Source organism: Condylura cristata, unplaced genomic scaffold, assembly GCF_000260355.1.
Source record: "Condylura cristata isolate star-nosed mole 26May11 unplaced genomic scaffold, ConCri1.0 scaffold00019, whole genome shotgun sequence".
NCBI classification, from domain to species: domain Eukaryota; kingdom Metazoa; phylum Chordata; class Mammalia; order Eulipotyphla; family Talpidae; genus Condylura; species Condylura cristata.
Window position 1 is genome coordinate 29,434,080 of NW_004567120.1, and position 19,513 is coordinate 29,453,592.

Consider the following 19,513-nt stretch of genomic DNA (forward strand, 5'->3'; position numbering starts at 1 on the left):
CTTAAGGACAAAAGCGAACCTGGTGGTGCTGGTGAGGTCAAGGGGTGAGTTGGAGAGTTAGCAGGGGAAAGAAAGCTAGGGGAGAGGATGCTGACTGGAACCCAGTAGTACACTAGAAAAAGGTGAAAGGTCCCCTGGAGGGCAAGAAGTCAAGCCTGTGAAGTGCCCCTCTCTACCCAGGGACCTGATGGCCTGCAGTCATAAGGCCCTAATAAATGTGTTCTGTGTGCCTGCTCTGGGCCAGCCCATTGGATAAATAGGTGATGATTCAGGTCAAGAACAGTGGAGGTGTTTATATATTTTAGAACAGGATTGCCCTTATGGTACTGCAGTCAGCCTCCCTTAAAGTAAGATTGCATTTAAAGAAAAAACCCTTAGTGTGCCTTTTGAGGTCTTAGTGAGTCACTTCTCCCCTTTTGGCAACGCCTGATACCTCCTGGATGGTCACCTTGATGGATACACTATGGGGAACAGGGCAATGGTGCTGGGGTATCCTCCATACTCCTGGTGAGAACCCAAGCAGACAGGATACATGGCTCATAGAGAAGAATTGTATCAGCAACTTTCAAAGCTGGGCAGGGAGGTTCTAGTTTATGACTGGACTCTCTAGTTCCTTGTGATTTCTCTCAAACCACTGAAAGAAGGGAGACAAGAAGGTTTAGTGGGCACCAGGTAGACAGGGATTTTGGAGATGGTGGCAGTGGCCCAAAGACTAGGCTTAATGTCCCTTTTCTGGTTGTGTCTCCCATACTAGACGAGCACCTCTTTCTGATGAAGAGTCCACGACAGGTGACTGCCAGCACTTTGGATCTCAGGAGTTTTGTGTCAGCAGCAGTTTTTCCAAGGTAACATTTGTAGAGTCACATGTTGCCCACCAAAGGGTGGAAATCAGCTGCCTGGGCAGTGTACCCTGGCCTGGTACCCTAAGAATGGGGACTGAAAGGCACAGTATAGTGCTCAGGGGTTGCTGTAGGTGGGACTGAAATTGGCCAGCTGCTCTTTGCTTTGCCTAGACCTGCATGGTCGAGTTGCAAAGAGGACCCCCAGTTGCCTGTCTGCTGCCTTGGGACACTTGCACCTTCCACAGAGAGCTAGTAAAGATGGACATTCTGCTCTGTCGTTGCAGGTGGAGCTCACAGCAGTTGGGAGTGGCAGCAATGCCCGGGGGGCAGACCCAGATGGCAGTGCAACAGACAAACTTGGGCACAAATCAGAAGACAAGCCTGACGACCCCCAGTCACAAATGGACTATGCTGGGAATGGGGCAGAGGCAGAGGGCATCTTGGTGCCACTGAGCAGCCCAGGAGACGGGCTCCAGGTTCCTGCTCCTGACAGCACTGAGGCCAGCAACAGCAGGGCTGACGGCTCCTGGACTCCCCTCGGCACTCAAATGAGCAAACAGGTGGACTGCTCTGCAGCTGGGGTAAAGGCTTTGGACTCTCGACACAGTGTTGGGGAAAAGAATACTTTCATTTTGGCAACTCTGGGAACTGGAGTCCCCGTGGAGGGAAGCCTGCCTCTGGTTACCACCAACTTCAGTCCGCTGCAGGCTCCCATCTGTCCCCCTGCTCCTGGTTCGGCCTCAGTTCCCCCATCTGTTCCGGATCCATTCCAGGTTCCCCTGTCTGTCCCAGCCCCAGTGTCCCATTCCGGGTTAGTTCCTGTCCAGGTGGCCACTTCCGTTCCAGCTCCATCTCCTCCCTTAGCACCGGTCCCGGCTCTGGCCCAGGCGCCACCCTCAGTGCCCACACTCATCTCTGACTCGACCCCCCTTTCAGTGTCAGCTTCGGTCCTGGTACCCGTGCCAGCTTCTGCTCCGCCCTCAGGCACTGTTTCCCTGTCAGCTCCAGCCCCTGCCCCACTGTCAGTCCCTGTTTCAGCTCCCCCCTTGGCTCTGATTCAGGCTCCTGTACCCCCTTCAGCTCCAACCCTGGTTCTTGCACCTGTTCCTACTCCAGTTCTGGCTCCCATGCCAGCATCCACACCTCCAGCAGCTCCTGCCCCCCCAGCGGTGCCAATGCCCACCCCAACCCCATCCTCTGGCCCGCCTTCTACCCCCACTCTCATCCCAGCCTTTGCTCCTACGCCGGTGCCTGCACCTACCCCCGCCCCCATCTTCACACCAGCCCCCACGCCCATGCCGGCTGCCACGCCAACTGCCATCCCCACCTCTGCACCCATCCCAGCCTCCTTTAGTTTGAGTCGAGTGTGTTTTCCTGCAGCTCAGGCACCAGCTATGCAAAAAGTCCCCTTGTCTTTTCAGCCAGGGACAGTACTAACCCCGAGCCAGCCGCTGGTTTATATCCCACCTCCGAGCTGTGGACAGCCACTCAGTGTGGCCACACTGCCAACTACCCTAGGGGTCTCCTCCACTCTTACTCTCCCTGTCCTGCCATCCTACCTACAGGACAGGTGTCTTCCTGGAGTTCTGGCCTCCCCAGAGCTACGGTCTTACCCATATGCGTTTTCTGTGGCCCGGCCTCTGACTTCAGATTCTAAGTTGGTTTCCCTAGAAGTGAACAGGCTCCCATGTGCATCCCCATCTGGCAGCACCAGCACCCAGTCTGCCCCTGATGGGGCCTCCGGGCCTTTGACAGATACTTCCATCTCCACTGCTTCTGCCAAGGCACTTCCAACTCCACAGCCTTTGCTGCCAGCGCCTAGTGTCAGCTCAGCCCCACCACACCCCGCCAAGATGCCAGGCAATGCCGAGCAGCAAACGGAAGGGACTTCCGTTACCTTCTCTCCTCTTAAGTCTCCTCCACAGCTGGAGCGAGAGATGGCCTCTCCCCCTGAGTGCAGTGAGATGCCCCTCGACCTCTCCTCCAAGTCCAATCGTCAGAAGCTTCCATTGCCAAACCAGCGCAAGACACCCCCGATGCCTGTGTTGACCCCTGTGCACACCAGCAGCAAGGCCCTCCTTTCCACAGTCCTATCCAGGTCTCAGCGCACAACCCAGGCAGCTGGCAGTAATGTCACTTCTTGTCTGGGCTCTACTTCCTCACCCTTCGTCATCTTTCCAGAGATTGTGAGGAACGGGGACCCGAGCACCTGGGTAAAGAACTCAACTGCACTGATCAGCACCATTCCTGGAACCTATGTGGGGGTGGCCAACCCAGTGCCTGCATCCCTGCTGCTGAATAAAGACCCCAACCTGGGGCTCAACCGAGACCCCCGCCATCTTCCTAAGCAGGAGCCTATTTCCATCATTGATCAAGGAGAGCCTAAGAGCACTGGGGCCCCCTGTGGCAAGAAGGGTAGTCAGGCTGGGACTGAGGGGCAGCCAAGCACAGTCAAACGTTACACCCCGGCCCGCATTGCCCCTGGGTTGCCAGGGTGCCAAACCAAGGAGCTCTCTCTGTGGAAGCCTGCTGGACCTGCAAACATTTACCCACGGTGTTCAGTTAACGGAAAACCCACCAGCACCCAGGTCCTGCCTGTTGGCTGGTCACCGTACCACCAAGCATCTTTGCTTTCCATTGGCATTTCCAGTGCCGGCCAGCTCACCCCCAGTCAGGGGGTACCCATCAGGCCTACCAGCGTTGTTTCTGAGTTTTCTGGTGTGCCAACACTTGGCCCCAGTGAAGCTATGCATGGACTTCCCGAGGGGCAGCCACGACCTGGGGCCCCTTTTGCTCCAGAGCAGGACACTGGTACAAAGAACAAAACTTGTCGAATCGCTGCCAAGCCTTATGAAGAACAAGTCAATCCTGTCCTCCTGACTCTCAGCCCTCAGACAGGGACCTTGGCGCTGTCTGTTCAGCCCAGTGGTGGGGACCTAAGAGTAAATCAGGGGCCTGAGGAATCCGAGAGCCACCTCTGTCCTGACAGCAGTCCTAAGATGGAATCTTCCCAGGGGGCCTGTGGCCTGAAGCTGGCAGGAGACACAAAGCCTAAGAATCAAGTGTTGGCCACCTACATGTCCCATGAGCTGGTCCTGGCCACCCCCCAAAACCTGCGCAAGATTCCTGAGCTGCCTTTGCTACCTCATGACAGCCGCCCCAAGGAACTCATCTTGGATGTGGTCCCGAGCAGCAAGAGGGGTTCCAGCACAGACCTTTCACAGCTTGGAAACCAGGTGGACCTGGGGCGGGTGAAAATGGAGAAGGTAGATGGTGATGTGGTCTTCAATTTAGCCACCTGCTTCCGGGCCGATGGTCTCCCAGGCACTCCCCAGAGGGGCCTAGGTGAAGTTCGGAATAAGACTGGGCAGGCTCGAGTGAAACAGGAAAGTGTAGGTGTCTTTGCTTGCAAGAACAAGTGGCAGCCAGACTCGGTTGTGACTGATGGGGTGACTGAATCTCTGCCACCCAAGAAAATGAAGTGTGGCAAAGAGAAGGATGGTGAGGAGCAGCAGCCACAAGCCAAGATCATAGCCCGGAGTTCCCATGGACCCAAGGTGAGTTCTGGACTGAGACCGAGGGCAGGGCCAAGATCTGGTGGGCTGCTCTGTCCTGCAGATAGCAACCTCGTCTTTGCCTGTGGTAGTATTCTAAGTAGCTCTGTGAACAGAAGGGTTGGAAGGCCTGTGTATAGTGAACAATGACCTGCCTTCCCCTTGCTGGGTCTCATTCTCCGTAAATGTTATTTTAGCATTGAGTGTGGGGGGGGGGGCTGGCTTGTATTTTGTAGTGTGTGGGAACTGATTTGTCCCTGAGGTTAGGGAAGACATTGTCCCAGAAGAGGTTGGAAAGAAGGATGTATTGGTGAAGGAAATCAATGAACAGATCCTTCCTTACATAACCATTTTCCCTTTCCTTTATGAGGTGACCTTTGGCCTTGAGACTTTGGGACCCAGGGACAAAAGAGGCCTTTGACAGGGCCATTCTCTGTGTCACTAGGGGTGTCTACTCAGGGTTTGTTTGGACTTTTATGGTGCTAGAGCCAATTTGACTTCTGGGCTCATCTGCCATTTCTTACTCTCTAATTCTTAGGGTTTTGGGCTTTGGCCCACTGGGAGTTTGCTGTGCAAGGTAGATACACATTTTATTCTGGGTATCATAGGCTCGGGATGGTAGCAGTGTTCCAGGCAAAAACAGTGGGCCTCAAGGGGGCTTGACTTGAATCCAGAGGGAATCTGGAAGCCACTGGGGATCCAAGTGGATCTTGAAGCAGTCGAGGGCTAGAATTTATCCAAAATATGAAGCAATTTGAAGTTTAATAGCCTTCAGATTAGATGGTGATCTATACTAATGAACAGATTGCTTGTGAGAGCACCATGAATTTGTGGCAGAATCTTAGTCTTTTTGGATCCTATAGTTCTTTGAGAAGCTATTGATAACTATAGATCTTGTCCCCAGAAATGTGACCTCAGAATTTTGTGAATAGTTTTAAGAATTCATTGGTTTACCCCTTCCCAGAGCTCACCCATGGACTCCAGATTCAGAACCCCAGGGATAGAGTTCAAGTGGGTTTTTTCAGTGATATCACAACTTCCTCTGCATAGCAGAGACATGCCAAATCGAAAAATAAGTTATGGTAGAGAATATATATACTACATTTGCTCAAGTGTTATTAAGAATAATAATGTAATGGACCAGGCGAGAAAATAACAAAAATAATGAACAACCATATACCAGAGACATTTTGTGGGGGTGGAGTGGGAATGGGATCAAAAACGGGGGGGGGGGGAAATGCACGGGATTATGGTGATGGCACACGGGTGATTTGGTGATGGGAAACCCGCGGGGATTACAATTGAGATGGAAAAAAAATGTACAAATGATGTAAGAATAAACTTTTGTAATAATAATAAAAAAAAGAATAATAATGTTGGGGCTTCCCTGGTGGCCCAAGGATTAAAGTCTCAGTGATGTCAAGCTCAGTGATTACCAGCTACTACAGCATAAGTCCAATCCTCAGAGAAGAAGCTGACCCACATGGCACAGCAGACCTCTTCTGTATCACCCACTGCTCCCCTCAGCAGTGTATCTCAATAGATCTGTCTGTTCTGCTCCCTACTCTGTCTCTAGTGAATCCCTCCACCCCCATCCCCTGTACCTCTGGCCTAGACCCCAGTTCTTGTATGCATAATTAAATAACTTTAAAAAAAAAGATTTATTTACTTATGCATACAGAACTGGGGTACAGTCCAGAGGTGCAGGGGTAGTGAGGGGATTCACCAGAGACAGAGCAGGGTACAGAATAGGCCGACCAATGAAGTACACTGCTGAGGGGAATAATAGGCAGGCCAGGAAAGGTCTGCCGCGCCATGTGGGTCACCTCCGGGTTGGGGATTGAACTAGTGCTGAAGTGGCTTTAGCTTCTTAGTGCTGTGCTTTAACCTGCTGCACCACCAAGGAGGGCCCAAAATAACTCTTTTTTTTTTTTTAAAGAATAATGATGAGAGTTCATGTCTTTATAGCTGTTACCATTTGTTGGACTCCTACCAAGTATTTTCTACACACCTTATCTAATTTAATACTTAGTAATCCTGTGAGGTGACTGTTACACCCAATTCACAAATTTAAAAATGAAGGACACAGAGACTAAGTGGGTAACTTGCTCAGAGTTACTCAACTACTAAATAAGAGCTAGGACTCCAACCCCAGTCATTGACTCCAAAGTCCATGTTCTTCAGCTGTGTCACACTATCTTGCACACTCATTATGTATAGCTGTTTCACTGAACATTTAGCAAATGTTTTTTGAGTAGCTACTGTGTGCCTGTCCCTAACAGGCAGCGATACAGGTACAGGTTTCTGCTGAGGAGTGTGTTCTCTGCAGCTAGGCAGTTTCTGAGTTTGAATTTTAACCTTATTTCTTCCTAACTGTGTGATATCTGTCAAGTTACTTAATCTCTCTGGTCCTTAGTTTCCTCATCTAGAGTGAGACAGTAATTGTACCTGCTCATAGGGCTTGTTGTAAAGAATAAATGAGGTAATGATGGCAAATGTCCAGAGCAGGGAGATTGATAGAGACAGAAAATAGAATAATGTTTGCTGAAGGCTGTAGGGGGTGGGGAGTTGGGAGGTGATAGCTTTACTCTGGGTTTTCTACTGGTACATGGTTACCATTTAAGATGAAAAAGTTCTGGAATCTGACAGTGGTGACAGTCACACAATTCTGACTACTATGACTATACTAAAAACAATTCAGTTGTACATGTAAATAAGTGAATTGTATGGTATATATAAGTATTAGTGTCTGCTGTTTTCATTAGTATTAACCAACAAAATAGACATGGTCTCTGCTGTCACGGAGCTTATTTCTTAGAGATGACTTGATGCCAGGCAGGCACTGTCTCTTCCTCTATCAGATGAACAGTTCACTGGGTCCAGAGAACCCAGATGTGGAGGACAGAGAATAAATACACAGCGTCAGGTATCTTGCAGCAGTCTGTAATGATTTAGTAAATGTCCATTTTCCAGGAGAGCAAATAACTCAGGCTTTTCTTTCCTCATGTCCCATTTTCTTGAGAAACAAACCATTGATAAACAAACTAAGATCAGGCATCAATTCAAAACAGCCCCAAGGTTTATTCTGGGTTTTCTACTGGTGAGGTTGGGTAAGCTCTACCAACAGGAACAGCCCCAGTAATGCCAATTTCACAAATGAACTTCAACGCCAGTCCGTTCTGCCACTCTCACTGTGTGCTCTTGAGCTCCGAGGTGGCTTAAAGAAAATGCACCAAGCAAAAAACTGCAAACTCAGTCAGTCAGGGCATGACTGAGATTCAGAATAGTCTCCTGTCTCTGCTACCACCTGCCCCAAAGCCTCATGGAATCCTGAATCATCAGCAAAGAGAGAGTTCTGCTTCATTTGGTACTGGGTGTATTTTATTTTTTTTTCACCTTTTGGAAAATTCTTTGGAAAACCTTTCAAAACTGTTAACTGGAATACTCATCTAACGTGGTCCCCCAGTCCTCTCAACTTTTTGCCTAAGTTGGAGTATACAATATATTTTGACTCCCAGTGCTGCTCTTGGAAAAGATACAGACAGAAATTCCTTCTAGATGTTTAGTTTTACTTGTTTTGTCTACCTTAGGAAGTAAAAGTTAGTGGTCTATGCTTGAAAGAGCCTGCTAAAATGATATTCAGAAATAAATAGCATATATCAAATTTATGTGAGTTTAACTTTATTCCCCTGATTTAAAATAGTTTTCCTATGTTGAAGGTCAGATTTTAAGCAGCTATTCCTCGTCTTCATCTTTCCTCCCTACTTCACTCTCCTAACACTTTGGTTTGCAGGAACTGGCAACAATCAGAAGGAGCAGAACTTGAACTTTCAGCTCAGCCCTCTGCTGGGTAAGATGCAGAAGGAGCTCATCAGAGATAGTAGGAACCTCTGGTATTGGATGGGAAGTGGTAACTTCCCAGCCCTAGAGAACTGAGAGAAATCCCCCACCTCCTGAAAATGTTCTATCAATAGCTGTTATCCCCTGAGCTGGAGCTAGACAGTGATAGCCTAGAAGGTGGTATGTGGGTCTTCTTAGGGGCAAAACAACTCTTTCTTTCTTCCTGGGGCTTGCTTTCATTGTTAAAACATTTTGATTGTTCTGTACTCCCAGGATACTACCTTGTCCTATTTCTTGTTTAGTAGCTTAGAGAGACCTTGGAATTTGTGAGAATGTGACTGTTAGGCTTAAGGTATCCTTGCCTTGTGTAAACAAAACCATTGTACCTGTCCATCTGAGGTGCCAAACAGCAGGTGTGAACGAGGCGGAGCCACAAAACAGTGGAGGACACAAGTAGGGAAGGAGAGGTGTGGGAGCTGGTGTAAAGAGTGCCGCGAGGAGCCAGGAGCCCTGTGTCTTAGTCCCAACTTGGCCATTTTCTCCCTGCAGGTACAAATGACTAACGTGCAGGTTTGCCTGGCAAGTAGCAACCGCTGAGCCACTGGAAGTATAGCTACATTTGTACATTGACTTGGAAAAAGCAGGGTCTAGGCTCTTGTCTTGGAGCCTCAGTTTCCACATCTGTTCATTGTGGATGACGTTGGCTACACCTCAGGGTTGTTGGAAGATAAAATGAAATCACAGGGAGAAGAGCATTTTGAAAAGTTAAAACTATTCCTACAGTATAAAGTCACATTTTACTGATGTCTTTCTTTTTTTATTTTACAAAAGTTTATTTTTACATCATTTTGTACATTTTTTTTCCATCTCAATTGTAATCCCCGCGGGTTTCCCATCACCAAGTCACCCGTGTGCCATCACCATAATCCTGTGCATTTCCCTCCCCACCTCCCTACCCCCGTTTTTGATCCCATTCCCCACTCCACCCCCGCAAAATGTCTCTGGTTGTTCATTATTTTTGTTATTTTCTCGCCTGCTCCATTATACTCCTGCTATGAGTGAAACCATCCGGTATTTTTCTTTCTCTTTCTGGCTTATCTCACTAAGCATGATCTTTTCCAGCTCCATCCAAGTTGCTGCAAAAGACATGTGTTTCTCTTTTTTGGTTGCTGAGTAATATTCCATTGTATATATGTACCACATCTTTTTAATCCAGTCATCTACTTGTGGGCATTTGGGCTGCTTCCATGTTTTTCCAATTGTAAATAAAGCAGCAATAAACATGGAGGTACAGGTATCTTTTTCAGTCTTACTGATGCCTTTCTTAAGTATAGGGAGTTTGAATTGTTCCTTCAAGCTTTTCTTGCCTTAGTTGAGTATTTTCTGGTATTAATTTATACATGAAAATAGACCATTTTTCTTGAATTGGCCCACTTTGAGAATTATTTCAGTTGTTGGTGTCAGTACCATTCACAGAAAAGTTATTAGAACAATGTAGTCTCCCAACTTATAGAAGAGGCATTTTGTTTTCTGCTCATCTTTCTACTAGTGTTTGAGTGTGGAGTATGGGCCCTGATTTTGCACCTTTTAAAATGACTTTGGGTGTTTACTTGTGAATGCACTTTGTAAACCTGTTTAAAATGATGGGGTGTAAACACCTATGGGGATTAGCTAGGGCACTGGATTCATTTGGGGAAGAAAAACCTGTGTAACCCACTGTGAAAGGCAGCACGCAGCCCCTTTTCTCTGGCCCCCCACTCTGGGCAGCTCAGTCCATGTGGGAGAATGGGGGCCCATGTCTCTACATTAGGAGACCTTTCTCAGGAAGCAAAAGAGACTTCAGATCTGACTCTTTCTACCTCTCCACAGTTCCGGAAGTTGCCTAGTGACCCCAAGGAACCCACCAAGAAAAGCCCCAGGGGGGCTTCAGATTCAGGAAAAGAGCACAATGGAGTCAGGGTAAAGCACAAGCACCGGAAGCCAACAAAGCCAGAGACCCAGTCTCCAGGAAAACGAGCCGATGGCCACGAGGAAGGTAGGCTCCAGAGATCCTGGCCCTCTGGGTTGGGCCTCCCAGGGATCCTTGTGGCAACTCACGGGGCAGGAGCTCTGCAACTGAGCAGAAAAGTGAGATTCCCACACTGTGGAAAGAAGAGAGAATTGACACTTCTGAAAAAGGCAAGGGAGATGGTAGTAGAGGCTTCTTCTGCTCACTCTGGTGGCCAGAATAAGGCCAGTTCTGAAGGCAGAAGGAGGTGGTTTTTCACAGGACAAAAGTCAGTCCTGTAAGAGTAGCCTATCTGGTACCCTGCAATGGGTCTAGACTCAGAAAAGAAGCAAGTTTAATGAGCACTGAGACAAAAACAGCAGAATGGCAGTCCATTACACTGTTTTCTCTTCCTTTGGGTATATTTAAAAACTGCATTATGAAAAGTTAAAAATAAAAAGCTAGCTTGCTGACTGGAAAGGTTTAGAGAAATCCTAAACCCTTATTTTTATTTAGGGATATACAGGATGTTTGGGGTGGGGCAGTGTGTCCTCAACCTGTATGCTCTGCCACTAATAGTTCTCAGCATCCCCATCAGTGAGAAAAATTCCAGTCTTCCTGCCCACAGTTGTCTTTTTTCATGGCCTTGCCTGTCCAGCATGACCTGCCTCTGAAGTCCTTTCTTATGTTGCAGTTTCCCTCATTCTCTCCTCCCTGCTCCCATCTTCCCGCCTCGCTCAGTGTTCTAAGACTCATTGAGGTTGCCCTTCTCTGGCAACTTGCCTTGCTCCTGTTCACTTATAACTTTGTGGAGGTACAGCCAGCCTTCTATTTTCTGGCACATTGGTAAATTGATTCTGTGCACTACCGTTTTTAGAGTCAGCAAAAATGGCCCACAACCTAGTGTTTGACACCCTCCCACCCCCTTGCTCCATACGAAGACACAGGTGATTGCAACACAGGGGCACTAATGAAGGTAACCCAGGAAAGCCTTGAGCCTGCCTTGATTTTCCTGCCTGAGCCTCATGGGTGGACTTTCTGGGCTTAGACTCTGACTGTGATGTTTCTCCCTTCTGCATGAAACCACACATCATTCCAGGCTCCTTGGAAAAGAAAGCAAAGAGCAGTTTCCGGGACTTCATCCCTGTGGTTCTGAGCACCCGGACACGCAGCCAGTCTGGTGAGTGAGTCTGAGGCCGTGGCCCAGCTTGGCACTTCTCTGCAAAGAGAGGTAGAAAGCTGCTTGAGCGATTTTGCCTTTGGTGCAGTGAAGATTTGGGAATTTGATTCACTGTGTCAAGATGCTCAGCTCCTTGCAAACACAAGAGAGCCCAGGCAGGGTGGAGGGGCCAGTGCCCAGGATTTTAGAACTATTTGCTGAACTTTTCAGAGCAGAGATTAGATGATTCTTGTTGGGGAAGGTGGGAAGAGGAAAGGGCTGTGCCACTTAGGAAAACTAGTTCTACTTAAATCTGTGATATTTCGTGACTATGGGGTCCAATTGCAGGCATGGACCATTAACCTCTGGGCCTCAGTCTTGTTGCACTATGTGTCATGTGTCATCAAAGTTAGGCAGAATCACACTTGATCCCCTGAATATGTATTGGTCAGCCTCCAATTTCTGAAGGCGCATAGCCCTTTCCAACCCCACCGCTGTCGGTAACTTCCATGCTGTATGTGGTGCTAGAGCTGGCTACCCCAGTTCTCCCAGAATACCATGTAGAAGGACTAGAAGGAGCAAGCAGGGCACAGTGTAAATTCAGTTATCTGACATCCTATTAACTGGCCCATCAGCACATGGAATATACAGTGGTAATTGGGGCTTATAATGATGGCCTACAGGCCTTGAAAAATTCTGTAGTGTCCTTTGAATCATCAAAGAGTGATTCCATTATGGCCAGTCTCATTTTAGTGTTAAACACATTGTATTGTGTTTGATTCTTTGGAAATTGATGATCCCTGTGTGATCTCAATGATGATTCCGTGTTAACCACACTATTAGATTAACCAGAACACTTTGTTCCCTGCCTGGTCTGTATAATGGAAAGTGTACTGGCTATTTTGCTTTCTTTAAGAGGTCCTAATGACTCGAAGCTTTGGTCAAGGGCCACTCTGCCTCGAACCATTTCTTTATTCTTCTGACCTTGCTTGGGTTTGGGGATTATCAAATTAATAGCCAGGCCTTGGGGGAAAGATGGTGGCACCTCAAAGCTCTTTCCAAGGAAGATGTCAACTCTCCTCTAATGCTAAACTGACCAATTTAGGCTTGGGCTTCTATCGTTAACAGAGCTGAATGAAGCAGTGATGATGAGGAAAATGGCTTCTTGGTAGGGTGGCCGAGGAGGGCAGGCAAGGTGCCATCTGTCATCCTGGGGTGGTGGGGAAAGGAAGTGGGAGAGCCTGCCCAGCAGTTAAGAACAGCTGCAATGGGGTGGGACAGGTGCCAGGGGGAAAGCTCCACCCCTGGACTCTTGGCCACTCAATAGGAGGTGGGGCAGTAGAAAGGAAGGGGCCCTGCTGCGGTGCCTGGGGCCTGACTACCCAGCAGTGTCACTGGAAAGGGATTTCTTCTTGCTTTTCTTTTCCTGAGACTTCTGCTGTGATGATTCGGCTTTTGCAGGGTGGCTGTCAGCACGTTTGTTTTGCCATACAGCGAGTGATTAGGGGTGGGGGTGCAGCGTGTCAACCTGCCCTCCCTTGCCTTCTGCTGAACCCTGACTTTCTAAAGGGCAAGGGCCTGTGGTCTTCTCCTTCCCCTCACACAATTCTTAACACCTTGTAAGCACTAAGTAAGTCTGTGGAATGAATTAAATTAGCACAACATGGATGAGGAAGGGTGTGAGGTTCTGATACATGATAGTTGTGTGGTATGTTGGACTCTGTAAGTGCTCATGGGCAAATTACCTCATTCGAGCCTCGAACAAGTTCTGTGAGGTCAGTAAGGCAGACAACAGTATCACAGTTTTATAGATGAGGAAACAGAAATGAAGGAACTTTCCCAGAGTATACAGCACAGCCTGAACTTGAACCCAGACCTTCAAACTCCTAATCCAGGGCACTTGCTTCGACACCCTACGTTTTGTCCTTTGAAGAGGTACCTGACCGACCTCTGTACATCCCATCCACAGGAAGCATCTGTAGCTCCTTTGCTGGTATGGCAGACAGTGACATGGGAAGCCAGGAAGTCTTCCCTACAGAGGAGGAAGAGGAGGTGACTCCCACCCCAACTAAGCGTCGAAAGATGAGAAAGACCCAACGGGACACCCAATATCGCAGTCACCATGCCCAGGACAAGACTCTGCTGAGCCAGGGCCGCAGGCACTTGTGGCGAGCCCGAGAAATGCCCTGGAGAACAGAGGCTGCCCGGCAAATGTGGGACACCAACGAGGAGGAGGAGGAAGATGAGGAGGAAGGCCTGATGAAGCGGAAGAAACGGAAACGGCAGAAGAATCGAAAATATCAGACTGGAGAGTACTTGACGGAGCAAGAAGAAGAGCAGCGGCGGAAAGGGAGATCAGGTAAGGCCGGCCAGGGGCTGCTGCCCCAGTGAGCTGCTGTCACCTGTCCCCAAACCACAGTGACGTTGGCTTCTGGGGACCCTCGGGCATCTTGCCTTCTCCACGCCAGCCTCTGCACCCATAGAAACCTTGTGCTATGAGCTCCAGCTGCCAGAGGGGGTCACTCAACTCTGGTCCCAAGGTTTTGGCTTGGGGTTGAGATTGAATGAGTTTGGACTGGCCAACAGGTGAGCTGAGGACATGAAGGCCTGAACCCTCCAATTTCCTATGTAAAAGTCTGAACTTGTGGGCAAGGCCACAGTGACATCCTTGGCTTGGGACCACTCAATTCCAGAAAGTTTTCTGGTTGGCTTGAGGGAGTCGGGCCTTTCGGGAGGTTGGGTTCTTTCTCCTAGAATCCTGGGTTCAAGAAGAAAGAGAGCATTGGCTGCCTTTCCTGGGACGCCTCCAGCCCCTAAACTAAAAAGAAGTACAATGGTTTCCTCAGCCCAACAGAAGAACTTGGAATAGAAGCGGGCACAACTTTGCTTTCTTGGTTAAAGCCACAGAGGTTCTAAGCGGTGGAGTGAAGCTTGAGGTGACCTAAGGTGGCATCGTTTTTTATTGGACCTGAGTTGGAAAAACAGGCAGCCCAAAGGAAAAACCAGGCTTTCTTTGGCTACATCAGATGCTATAAAATATAATCATGGAGGCACAGACTGTTACAGAGGCAAATAGCAGTATGTTCTGCTAAGTATCGTTCAGCCTCATTCCTAGAGTGGATTTCTAGATGAGCAAAAAACACATCTCTGGGTTCCATAAGAACACCTCTGTTCCTCGATTCTTTCTCTGACCTCTGCCCTTGAAGCAATAATTAATTTTCTCCTATGATGGATTCATCTTGAACTGCCAATAACTATCTGCAGTGTCACTAGTGAGAACTGAATTAGTTCTGAGTGGGTTATAGTTTCTGGGTCTGCTAGAATGCAAAGAAGGCTAAACCTCATTTCTGTTTTAAGTAGAGATATCTATGAAAACTACCCCATACACTGCAGAGAGTAAGTGAGCTAATTTTCATCAACTATGTGAGAGTGGGAAAATTTTCCCTTTTTTTCTGCCAGAGCCATAATGGATTGGTCAGGAATGAGCTGTCAAGATTTTGGCTTCATCCACTTTGTGTTAGGACAAGGAGGGGCTTTTGTATCATCCAGTCTTCTCCAGAGAGAGGTGGTTTCCTCAAAGCTTGGAAACTTCTTAATGGAACTTAACACCTTTGGGAACCAGAAAGACCTTCGAGGTTGCTATGGTCCAACTTTCTACCTTCTGCAGAAATTTCAAAAGCACTCTTGACAAGTAGCTAGCTAGCCTTTGCTTAGACCTCTCCAGGAACATGGAGAACACCACTTAACAAGACATCCTATATGAGTTCCAGTCATTGAAAAGTAGGTCATTCTCCTTCCATGCTGTGTGTAAGGGAATTGGCTTTGCACATGGTCTGGTCATCTTCCTCCAGATTTGCTGGTAATTCTCATGCAGGAATTTGCCTGGAAAACATCTCTCTTCTCAGAAAGCTCCAACCCCCTTCAGCTATTCCAGTCCACTGGTGGGTTGGGGCTAGCTGAGAGGAAGGGGCGGCAAGACAGTTGGCCTTCTGAAGAGCTGTGCCTTAACCTACTGTCAGTTCCTCATACTGCCTTTCAGGTCAATATCAGAAAATCAGGAAAAGGCCAGACTAGACAGGTCACCTTACTCCTGTCTGAACCTCATGACATCTCCTTTTCTCCCAGACTTGGGAGCCTCCCTTCTCGACCTGCAGAGGAGACAGGAAGAACACTACTACTCTCGCCTGGCTGCCTCCACTCTCTGTTCCTTTCGTGTTACTGTGGCACTCTTGTTTCTCCACAGTCAAATACACTGCCTTGAGTAAACTGGGCAGGGGCTGCTGCATTTCCTGTGACATCGGATGCTGTAATACAGCTTCCCCCATGTTTCCTGAGGTTCTTTCAGGCACAGTTCTGCCCCTTCCTCTTCTGGCTCAGCCCAAACTTGTTATAGCAAAATTCCTGGTTTAGAAAGTTTGGGCCTGGAAGTACTACTAGCAGCCACTTATCACAGCAGTTCTTTGACATGGAGACCCACTAGTGAGCGGGAGCTAGTTGGAAAAAAGGAGTGGTAAGGCAGTAGACCTTGTAAGAACTGTGCCTCACCTACGGCCTGTTCTTGGTACTGTGATGATGGTTCCCAATTTGACCTGCCTCCAGCGGTGTCACACACGGGTGCACATGTCAAGGTCACGGGGAGCAAAGTGAGAATGGCTGGCTCTTGCCCAGCCCCTCATTTCACAAACTGGAGACGGAGGCCACATTTACTCACTGCACAGATACACTGGTGTTTTGCTACATGCCGTACATAACCTGTGGGGAATGGCAGTCCGTCCTGTGGGGGAGATAAAGAAAACATGGGCATGGTCCCACCTAAATAGTTTATACCTAACTAGGCAAAAGTTGTCTGTTTACTGCATTTAATTCTCTGACCAGTCCTGTGATTTAGATTATATTTGACAGAGATGGAGGTTGAGACTCGGGGATTCTCACTCACCTCAGTCATCCAGCAGTGGTCATGTAACTCTGCATTCCGAGATATGGGTCCACACAGTCTTTCTCCCTCTACACGTGGGGGTAAGGACTGGCCCTGTGGCATAAGGTTCTTATTAATGGAGTTCCCAGCAAACCTTTTTGAAATTAGAATGCATTTTGTTCAGTGAGCTGTGTCTAGAATCAGAGATGTTGCCGAATGTGTTCCAGTGACACCAGTGACTTGGACTCTGCCATGGGCTACCAGCTAAGTAGGATTCAGGTATCTTTTGGCTTCAGGAGTCTCTGTGGCTTCGAACTTGGTGTGCTCGGAGAGTGACCAACAGGGCAGTTAGATGGGTAGGGCTCAGGCTATGAGTGATGCCTTCCACCATTCACTCCCCACCCCAGTACACTTCATGCTTCACTTCCACAGAGCTACTACATCTTCATATTGGTATGAAGAAAGAGACAAAGATGTGGGGCGGGGGTAGGTGGTAAGGGGGCGGTCATAGGGATAGGTCAGGGGAGGAAGCTGAAAATTCTGATTTGCTCTGGTGTGTGGGGAAAATTACCCTCATCTAGATGAAAAAATGCATAACATGAAGAATGATGTAAAAATATAAAATATATAATAAAAAAATTACCCTCATCTAGGGACAACTAGCTGAGCTGCCTCCTGCTGGTAGGGCTGGGAGTTGCCTCCTGCTTTTATAGGAGGGACTTTGCTGTTGAAGTACAGAGTCCATTCCAGAAGCATTTGGTGGAAGAGTCAGCACCACACTAGATACTGGTAGCTGGTGGTTCATAGCTTTGTACTGAGATTGAAGCCCCAGAGTCCTCTGATTCATCTTAGAGGAAGGCATTGCTTTCTTGTGTTCCATTTTCCTGACACCCATCCTTTTCTGTTTTCTGTTTTGTTTTGTTTTGTTTTGTTTTGTTGCCTTCAGATTTAAAGGCCCGTAAGCAGAAGGCTTCCTCCCAAAGTTCAGAGCACCGCCTCAGGAACAGGAACCTTCCTTTGCCCAACAAAACCCAGGGGATCTCAGATTCACCAAATGGTTTCCTCCCAAATAACTTGGAGGAGCCAGCCTGCCTTGAAAATTCAGAAAAGCCATCAGGAAAACGAAAATGCAAGACCAAGCACATGAGCACCATCTCTGAAGAGACAAAGGTATGCTGTGTGTTGTCAGGGAGGGAAGCTATGGAGCAGGGAGTGCGGTGGGTGGCAGGGCTTGAATGTGAGGGGTAGAGAGTATCAAATGAATCCATATTTATTAAAAGTATTTTAAACTAGTTCTAGAAGGGTTGGGACTCAATTTAAGAAATGGGAATAAAAGTCAGAGCTAACAATAAGGATTTACAAACTATAGGGTTTGGCCTTCAGTAACTTTTCCTTGACATCTCTTCAATCTCTTGAGTTAAGGAAGAGTTAAAAAGTATGGCAAGATATTAGGCTGAATAGCTTGTTAACACCCAATCAAGAAGCCTTTGTCCCAATCAGGGAGCTTTCTGAGTCAATCAAGGTGGAAAACAACTTGTTGAAGCAAGGATATTGATGTCCAGACAAAGGATGCTCTCGAGGGTGGGTCTGAAGGAATTCCACTGGGGCCTAGTTATGGCCACTCTTCCCATGCCCCACTCCCCAACTCTTTTTCTTCTCACAGAAGCAGAAGAGCAGGTGACATTCACTAATTGGTAGCCAGGCAAGTGTTCTAGAACCCCAGTTCAAAACTGACATTGAGTTTTGGGGCTGACGTGCATAATGTTGGTGCTGGGTTCCCCACTGATTTGAAAACTGACACTATCCTCTTCCTGGGTGAGCTTTAAGCTTTACTGACAAGTGAATGCTAGCTTCAAGTGTATATCCATGTGTGCATTTGTCTTTGAAAACAAACAATGAGAAAAGAAGTCACATTGGGCTTGCTTTGCTCCTTGTGATTCTTATGACTTTCAAGCTCCAGAACAGGGATCCCTGAATGGCACCAGCAGAGGGGGAGCCCAGGTGCTATTGCTGTTCCTTGCCTTTCCTCCTCCGCAGTCTGGATCTAGCTCAAACAGGGTACTCAAACCTATTTCCTCATCTTTAAAAACAGAGATAGTGCTCCATGTCCTTCCTATCTCCCAAGAGTGCTTGGGGGAACAAAGATGGCAAGGAACATCAAAGGCTTTGAGAATCATCAAGTGCTCTCTGAGATTGGTGTGCACCCTCAAGCTTTTGGCTGAGTCGAGAATGAGAGGACAGAGGCATTGTGTGGCAAGGTTCTAGTAAGTGAGCCCTCCCTTAATTCCCACAGTCACTGTTGGGAGGAGGCACCATTGTCCTCATTTCTTGGTGAGAAAACTGAGGTTTGAGGAGGTTAAGGGACCTGTGTGCAGTCACTCAGGGGTCACAAGTAACAGAGCTGGGAAGTAAAACAGGCTTGGCTGCCCCTGGGGCCCTGGCCCTTGCCCTTTGCCTCCACTCTGAATGGGTGGCTTCTGTCTGTATCCAGGAGACACTGGGGGAGCGGGTGGCCAGACAGGGAAGCAGGCAACTGAGTAGTTTTGGGTAAGGGAGGCTGTCCCCTCTGCTTCTCCTGAGATGGCCCTATCCCACACAGAGGTGACCAGCCGCCTCACATTCAGCAGCCCACACCAATGCTTCTGTCTGATTTTTCTGCCTGGCAGTGTCCACTGAAATGTTCCTCCCGGAGAGGTTTTGTCCCTTCCAGGCCTCCTCTTCTCCCTCTAGCCTTTCTTTTTCTCCCAGTTACCACCACCTTCTCTGGTTACCCTGTGGCACTGTAGTTTGTAGTGGGAAGCAAGATGGGGGGAAGGGCACTGTCCTCTCATTCTCAACTCAGCCAAAATCTGCCTACAATATGAAAGCCTGGGGCATTTTCTTCCCACAGGGACTCTGAGCCAGAGAGGACTGGGGGAGAAGAGGGGGTTCGATTTGCTCTTGTTCCTCCCCCTATTAGGCAACCTCCCTTGCTTCTGCCCTGGTCCCCTGAGGGAGAGTCACCCTTTGGCTCCTGGCTTGACCAGCCAAAACCTGGACACTTTACCCAGCATCCTCTAGTGTTGCCATTATACACCTGTACCTTCCTTGCAACAAAGCAGCATTCTACACTCATAGCTGTGCTTTCCTGCTAGCAATTGTACCTCATTGTCCTTTCAAGATGGAGATGGAAAGCAGCTCTCCTTGTCTTGGGACTTGCCAGAGGAAACAAATGCC

The 19,513-nt window shown here is 48.2% G+C and overlaps 1 protein-coding gene across 3 annotated transcripts in view; it reads left to right on the forward strand.

Annotated features, from left to right (window-relative positions):
- Positions 1–19,513, forward strand: part of BCORL1 (BCL6 corepressor-like 1) — a 59,257-nt gene that overhangs the window by 21,445 nt on the left and 18,299 nt on the right. For 2 of the 3 annotated variants that reach the window (XM_012727246.1, XM_012727247.1), the window contains exons 3-8: positions 755–845; positions 1,127–4,399; positions 10,106–10,271; positions 11,323–11,403; positions 13,352–13,741; positions 17,244–17,467. In XM_012727246.1, the coding sequence (XP_012582700.1) occupies positions 755–845; positions 1,127–4,399; positions 10,106–10,271; positions 11,323–11,403; positions 13,352–13,741; positions 17,244–17,467 (4,225 nt within the window). The remainder of the gene's footprint in view (positions 1–754; positions 846–1,126; positions 4,400–10,105; positions 10,272–11,322; positions 11,404–13,351; positions 13,742–17,243; positions 17,468–19,513) is intronic. The other variant, XM_012727248.1, reaches the window with a different exon arrangement.